Source organism: Lathyrus oleraceus, chromosome 5 (assembly GCF_024323335.1).
Source record: "Lathyrus oleraceus cultivar Zhongwan6 chromosome 5, CAAS_Psat_ZW6_1.0, whole genome shotgun sequence".
Lineage (NCBI taxonomy): Eukaryota > Viridiplantae > Streptophyta > Magnoliopsida > Fabales > Fabaceae > Lathyrus > Lathyrus oleraceus.
Window position 1 is genome coordinate 52,992,698 of NC_066583.1, and position 8,277 is coordinate 53,000,974.

At 31.8% G+C, this 8,277-nt stretch overlaps 1 protein-coding gene across 1 annotated transcript; it reads left to right on the plus strand.

The window, feature by feature from the left end:
- Positions 1-4,866: 4,866 nt before the first annotated feature.
- LOC127083895 (ergosterol biosynthetic protein 28) lies at positions 4,867-8,049 on the plus strand. Its single transcript, XM_051024257.1, has 3 exons — positions 4,867-5,143; positions 7,296-7,502; positions 7,653-8,049. Exons 1-3 carry the CDS (start codon positions 5,029-5,031, stop codon positions 7,730-7,732), a joined length of 402 nt encoding a protein of 133 aa, XP_050880214.1. The 5' UTR covers positions 4,867-5,028; the 3' UTR covers positions 7,733-8,049.
- Positions 8,050-8,277: the final 228 nt, after the last annotated feature.

The window sequence follows — 8,277 nt, forward strand, 5'->3', positions numbered from 1 at the left end:
TTCAGCTACATAAACAACTTCATTTACATTGTCACCCTACAAGGCATCATCAATCTCACCATAAACATCATGAAGGTTAGTGTTAGTAAAATCATCACATGAGTAAACATCATTAAAACTAGATAAAATTGAAAAATCAGCTGAAAACAAATCAGAATAAGCTTCACCAATAATTTTAGAAAGCAACTCTATTTGAAAAATATAATGCTCTTCCACGGGATGTTTCATAGCATCAAAAATGTTAAATTTCGCGACAATGTCACCAAATTCCATGGACATGGTTCCATCGTCAACATCAACTTTTGTTTTAGCTGTTTTCATGAATGGTCTGCCCAAAATGATTGGTGATCTGCTTGAATTTGTTTCTACACACATGTCTAGAATGTAAAAGTCTACATAAAAAATAAAGTCATTAACTTGAACAAGCACATCTTCCACTACTCCGGTGGGGCGGACATTTCTTTTGTTCGCTAGTTGAATGATTAAACTTGTATGCTACAAAGGACTAAGATCAAGATTATTATATAGAGAAGTAAGCATAACATTAACTCCCGCTCCTAAATCAACCTGTCTAATACCACATATTTCTTTTCTGATTGAAGAAGCTCTTGAAGTAGGGAAAAATCTTTCTAGGAAGATTTTCTTCATATTATTCCAACTTGTAATAGAATTTGGCTCAAGATAATATAACCAATCTTTTGCAACACCTTGTAGTGAAAATGGAAATGCTCTAAGCTTGACATGGTCTTCGGTAATTCCTTGAGTCCTCAATGGTGTAAAACACACAACCTGAAATTATTTTAGATGCTTATGTGGATCCTCACCTGCAAGACCATTAAACCTTAGCAACAAGTGTATTAAACCATATTTCAATTTGAATGGTACATCAACAATAAGATATTCAATACACAAAGCATTATAATTAACATCAGGGACAGTAAGTTCTCTCAAAGTTCTTTAGTCAGTCATGTTAAACTCAATAGAAAGAAAAAAAAATCAACAAACAATGAGAAAACACCTAACTAATTCAGCAATGCAACAACAAATAGGAAAATATCGACAATTTCCCTAATAAGCAAAAACAATTGATATACGGAAAAAACAATTAAAAGAAAAGAAAACAAATACAAAACACAAAATTAATCTAATAAAGTCAATTAAGAATTTTAAGAATTTTTTCGGAATTTTCTGAAACTACCAAAACAGAAAAATAAATAAGAAAATAATAGAAAATTAAGGAATTTCAGATTTTTAGGGCGGCGTCCACTATTTAGTCTCTAAATAGAGGCTTTCGATCCTTGATTTTTTTCTAATGAATCGACATAGAATCGGAATAATCTGAGACGATTTTCTTAAAAACAATTTTTTTATGCTAAAACGTGAAAATGCCAGAACGCAAGAACGCTGAAACACAACACATATGACTATAATAATTGTTAAAATCTACAAAAGTCCCCAACAACGATGCTGATTTGATTCTCTGTCGCACACAGGTCAAAACGAGTTTAAAAGTGTAGTAAAATGAAAGCGACACTCGAATGTCGTATCACAAGGACTCTTGAATGTTGTAACCAAACAAATGAAAAGAAGATGGGTTTTTAAGGTTTAGAACTTAAATCGAAGATGATTAAAGGTAAATGAAAAATTGATAAATAAGCGAATATATTGTATCAATTTCTGACTTATCATTGTTTCTTATAATTTTAATTCCCTAGCAGATTCGATCTCATTCGATTACAATACCCACTTACAAGCGCAATTGGTATTATATGATGTATGTTCCTAATTTTCGAATTAAGCAAACAAATTTAAGTAGACGTGAATTAAGCAAACACGACTTAATCAAACACGATAACGAAAAAGCTACGCTAACATGATTATAGTTAAGGATCATACAAACAATCAAAACTAATCAACTCTATCCTATAAGAAACAATTGAATTAAGCAAATGAAAGTAATCTAATTAAGTAAATGAGTTTATAGGAAGAATTGAAAAGAAATCAAAATTAAATTAAAATTAATAAAAACCTCAAAGTGGAATTTAAATTCAACAGACAGAGACGGAGCTAAGTGTATAAGAGTGGGGGCATATGCCCCCATATTGTTTTTAATTACCATTATATATATATATATATATATATATATATATATATATATATATATATATATATATATATATATATATATATATATATATATATATATATATATATATATATATTTGAAAGTGTATTTTAAAATTAAAATATAGTTAAATTGGTTGTGCTTAGCTTCAAAATATTTTTTTAGTAAAACTTTTAAAAATAACTTTTATTTTATATATTTTTATTTTAACATTAAGATATCATCACTAAATACCACAAATAATTATTCATACTACATTAATTATTTATATATAGAGATAAATATATAATTTTGTTAATAATAGAATTGAGAAAATTCCACAAATAAAAAATTAATAAAATTATTAAATACTTTAAAAAAAATTAAATATCATAAAAGATAAAAAAATAATGTATAATTTTTCTTTAAAAAAATAAATTGCATATATTATACTATTAATTTATAAATTAATATATTGCTCCCACTATTTTAAATCTTTGACTCCGCCCCTGACAGCAGATCAACTCTTTAGGAATTAACTCTCTATGATATTCGTATGCCCTATTCTCTATTTCATGAATGTTGAATCCTCTAATCCTAAAACTACTAAGTTTTTAAAATAGAGCAAGAGAATTCAGACCTAATAAAAATCGACCCGAAAAAATACAAAATCGGTCCAAAAACTAAGTATTTTCTTAAGTATGGAACTAAAATGAATTATTCGATCCTTCTTCACCCCGAATCAGCTTCTGACTTTAACATGAAACATTTAGCTTAATCTCTCAGCTTTCCAACGTCTATTAGAACACATGAATCGGATTCTCGTAGCTCAAGTTATGATCTTCATAGTGATAAGGTATCAACTAACTATTTATGCTGAAAATAAAGTAAGCAAAAAAAATAAGGCAAAAAATAAACTCAAATATAAAAACACACTAAAATAGTAAAAATAATAGAATAAACTATAGATTTGCCTAAGTACAATAGTAGAAGAAGGTGCATCAAAATGCACTGATCATAGAAGAATGAGACTCGAGATCTTGGTCATCTGCCACAAGGAAAGCGAGCTATTGGTTACAAGTGGATGTACAAGAAAAAGCTAACAGTAACTGAAAAAGAAGGGGAAAGTTCAAGTCTCTCTTAATTGCAAAGGGGTATTCACAATAAAAGGGGATTATTATGATGATATTTTTCAGTTCGGTCGTTAGACACACTTCTATCAGAGCAGTATTGGCCATGATAGCCAACAAGAACATGCATTTAAAGCAGATGGATGTGAAAACAACTTTCCTCCATGGTAATCTAGAGGAGAAAATCTACATGGAACAACCATAGGGATTCAGTGATACTGGACATGGCATACTTGTTTGCAAATTGAATACATGATCCAAATTGACTATAGAAGATGTGATTATGATTGTTGTGTTTATGTGAGGAGCCTTGATGATAGATATTTTATTTTTCTGTTACTTTATATTGATGATACGTTGATTGTTGCCAACCATTTGCATGATGTAAATGAAATGAAAACATGCAAGGAGTTTGATATGAAGGATCTGGGTGATGCAAAGAAGATTCTTGAGATGGGAAATTCACAAGGATAAAGGATCTAATAAATTATCGTTGTCTCAGAAAAGCTATGTTGAATGTGTTTTGAGCCGATTTGATGAGTAAACCAAAGCAAAACCTGCGAGTACTCCATTGGCGAATCATTTTAAGCTATGTTTGGAATAATATCCAAAGAAGGACTCAGAGATTGAAGGTATGTCTAAGATTCCTTATGCCATTGCAATTGGTTGTTTAGTGTATGCTATGTTGAAGGTGTTTTGAGCCGATTTGATGAGTAAAGCAAAGCAAAACTTACAAGTACTCCATTGGCGAATCATTTTAAGCTATGTTTGGAAAATGTCCAAAGAAGGACTCAGAGATTGAAGGTATGTCTAAGATTCCTTATGCCAGTGCAATTGGTTGTTTAATGTATGTTATGGTTTGCACTATACTGGATTTGGCACAAGCAGTTAGTCAAGTGTGCAAGTTCATTTCCAAGCGATGAAAGCAACATTGGGAAGTAGTCAAATGGATCCTAAGGTACTTGAAGGGTACAACATATCTTGGTACATGTTCAACATGAAGTAGAATGTTCCATCTATTATAGGATATGTGGAAGAGTTGGGTGTTGAGCAAGGTAGAGTTCAGTTGCATTGTGATATTCAGAGTGTTATCTATTTGGCGAACAATCAAATGTATCATGCTATGACCAAACATATTAATGTGAGGTTCCACAAGATTAGGGAGTTGTTAGTGTCCAGACACATAACTTCAGAAATTTCACACTTCTGAAAATGCAGCTGATATGTTGACTAAGCCAGTCATCAGTGACAAGTTCAAATACTGTTTGAACTTGTTACATGTTTTTTAATGTTAAGCAGGAGGTATACCTCCCCAATTTTCAAGATGAGTCGTTATGCAAGAAGTTTTCATACGGGTTTGATATCCGCGAAGGTGAAGGTTGTTCAAAAATTGGGGTTGAATATGCCTCATATTAGTAAGATAATTATGATTTGTTGAAATAACTATAAGTTGTTGATATTATAACTCATATTATTGAGATAATTACAGGTAGAGATAATTGTTTGTTGAGAGAAACTAGAGATTAGAGTTTTAAATAAATTAAAAGCTAATATATATATATATATATATATATATATATATATATATATATATATATATATATATATATATATATATACTTCTATGATTCTAATCCGATGCAATTTTCCCAAGACATAAATAAAGATAACTATTGTGAAACATAAAATTTTATTTTTCATTCTCCAAGTCTTTTTCGCGTGAGTGGTCTTTAGCACTGACAAACACAAGACCACAGTAAGTTTGTGGGAAGAGTGAGGAGAAGAATTAAAAGAATGAAGGCGTTAGGATGGTGGCTGATAGTTGTTGGGACGCTTCGATTAGCCTCCGTCTGGTTCGGTTTCTTCGACATTTGGGCACTTCGACTCGCCGTCTTCTCTACTACTGCCAGTATGTACTCTTTCTTTCTTTCTTTCCGCATTTTACTCCGAATTGTTTCATTCATTCACGCATCTCAATGGTAGATTCTGTTTCTAGAGTCGGTTACGCTTGCTTCTTGTTTCAGCATCTAGAGTTATTGTAATGACCCACACAATTGATATATCCACCCAATATATGAGAATATGAGATCTCATAGATCCCAATGCACTCTATTTTTTTTTTTTTGGATTTTGATTATTAGGAGAAACAATGAATCTGTAAATCTTCTGTATAAATGTTTTGATTATTAGGTTTTTGTAATTTTTTTAATAAACAATGGTTTTTGAACTTAGGAAATGTTACAAGCAAGTTTGTTTTAGACTTTTTTCATGATCTAAGGCAGATATAGAGTCTTTGACACATTCAATATTGTTCTTGTGCAATTATCCCTGTCAATGTCATGCTTTTTATGCCCAATGCTTAGTGAAAATTGATTCCACACAGTTGTCAAGTAGTTGACGATCTAAGCCATTGATTTTGATTTGATGCATATATAACTAGTAAGAAACCCGTGCATATGATACACAGATTTTTGATTTTATACAGTAATGGTTGTTGTAAGGTGGACCATATACAAGTTACGACAGACTAGGTTGTTGATAGCGCATGGCGCTATAGCGGTATATCATAGCAATAGACGACCTCGGCGCTACGCTTTTGGCCTGCTAACCGCTATCCGTGATAGCGGAAATAGCGGCCGCTATTTGTGAAGTCGTGGCGGCGCAATAGCGGCACAATAGTGGTTCTGTAGCGATTTATAGACCGCTATTGTGAAGAAAGGCAATATTGTACTATTTAATTTTTTTAAGGGCAAGTAAGTTAAAAATTAATAGTTTTTTTATGTGGTTAGATTGAAGATTGTGAGATTTGAAATTAATTTATAAAAATTATAATATAAATTCATTCTAAGAAGAGAAGCAAGCTAGAGTATCAAAAACTACAATTCTTGGTTTTTGTGATGTACAACCAAGCTCTTATAGAACGCTTCAATAGCAATGATTTAACTGATCCTATTCTCTTCAACAATATTGATAAATGTTATGAATGGTTGCAACATAATGAGGATGAAAATGGAATATTGGAAGATGGTAATGCCGTTGGGGCTAATGAACTAACAAGAGTTACTAGACATAACTCTAGACTTGCTACATTAGTGTCTAACATAGATGAGGAGTTGGAGGTGGAAGAAGAGTTTGTAGTTGAATCAAGTGATGAGCAAGATGATACTAATGTAGTGGAACATAGAAGTGAAGATGAGGCGGATGTGATTTAGTCATTTTGTTTACGTTTGTTTACGTTTAGAATTTGGTTTAGTCATTTTGAGCACATTTATAATTTGATTTTGATGAAAACTTATATTGTGGTGCTGTTGGAATTTATGTATGTTGTTGTAACTTCTATTTTTAAAGCATTATGTATGTTGTTGGAACTTATTTTAAGTATTTATGTATTCATCTTAAGTATTTACCTTGGTTTTTAAAGCTCACAAAAGCGGTCATCCCGCTATAGCATTTTGGGGGTCTGACGCTACGCGTCGCTATCTGAGATTAACAACCTAGACGACAGAAACTTACTGCTAGTTCTGTTATAACTAAATATAAAGTTCTGTTCATCGACATATAACATATACCGAAACAGCTGAAAATGAAATAGAAGCATCATTCTTTATTTGTTGATCTTGATTTGATGGCTTATATAGATACTTCTATGTATTAATGAAGTAGTAATGGAACCATCTGATCTTAATTCAATGGCTCATGACATGTTGACTATGTTTTTTCATAACTGCCTGGAATCCATGTTTGGGTTGAACATGAATCTGATATGAACATCACATATGTTGATATTTGAAAAATGTAATATTGCAATATGTTATTAACACACTATTCTCTTTGTCATATATTAATATAGCTTGAACTTTATGCCCAAAATATGCCGTGAAAGTTGTTGAAAATTTAGAATTTGAATCCTTTTGTCTTTTGCTGGAAGCAGCAAACGCTTATGCAATACTTGTATATGCAAAGCCAGAGTCGATTAAAACAAAATGAGCAATCATCTCTCGTGGTTTGGTTGATTTGGGTTTTTGTTATGGGAACTGATAAGAGTTTATCATTTGTTGCAGTGACTGAAGTTCATGGACGCACATTTGGAACGTGGACACTGTTGACCTGCACCCTCTGCTATATCTGTGCATTCAACCTTGATAATAAGCCTATTTACCTTGCTACTTTATTGTCATTTGTTTATGCGTTTGGTCATTTCTTGACCGAATACCTAATATACCAAACAATGGCGATTTCGAATCTCACTACAGTCGGCATATTTGCAGGTATGATGAATATTATTCTTGTGTCCCACCAATTTAACTTATATTACATTGTTTGTCTTGATTTTGAAACCAGTAATATCTAATTTCAGCATCATTTACTCATTGATCCAACATATTTTAATATCTAACTTAATCTCATGTCAATAATAGGAACATCAATAATATGGATGCTATTGCAATGGAATGCACATCTGAAAGTCAGGTCGAAGTCTTCCATTAGAAAGCATTAGCAAGCAAAATGTCATGGGATGAAAGTCTGATGTGATTGATACTATCTAAAACTCTTGCATGCTTGGATTCGCGGTGAGTTTGACTTTGATTTTGCAAAAACTATAGTGTATCTTAAACAAAACTATGGTGGCAAATCTGTGATACCAAACACGCACTGCACTGTCTGTTAGGAAATCAAGAGACGAGTCTCTAATATCTCATTGCCGTCCTTTTACTTCACTTTAAGCAATTCATTTTTGGGTTCTTATGAGACATCCAACATTAAGAATTGTGACTGACAAGCTCAAATTAATATGAAAAAATTGCATGCGAAACATTTATTACTGTTTTTTTTATAAATTTCATTTTTTTCAATGTAATTTCGTAATTGGCTGCATGTTCTCATTAGCCATTTTCCTTGGCATTCTGAAATTTACATCTTATTCTGCTGCATGTTCTCATTAGCCATTTTCCTTGGCATTCTGAAATTTACATCTTATTCTGTCCAGTAGCAGACTTTTCATCAATAAATCTTCTTCTATTATTTTGAACTCAATAATAATAT

Excerpts from the sequence above, each read along its gene's own strand:
- LOC127083895 (XM_051024257.1), top strand. The coding sequence starts at position 5,029 with ATGAAGGCGTTAGGATGGTGGCTGATAGTTGTTGGGACGCTTCGATTA. Across the intron at positions 5,144-7,295 it reads CGTCTTCTCTACTACTGCCA|TGACTGAAGTTCATGGACGC; the intron begins GTATGTACTCTT and ends CATTTGTTGCAG. Across the intron at positions 7,503-7,652 it reads TACAGTCGGCATATTTGCAG|GAACATCAATAATATGGATG; the intron begins GTATGATGAATA and ends TGTCAATAATAG.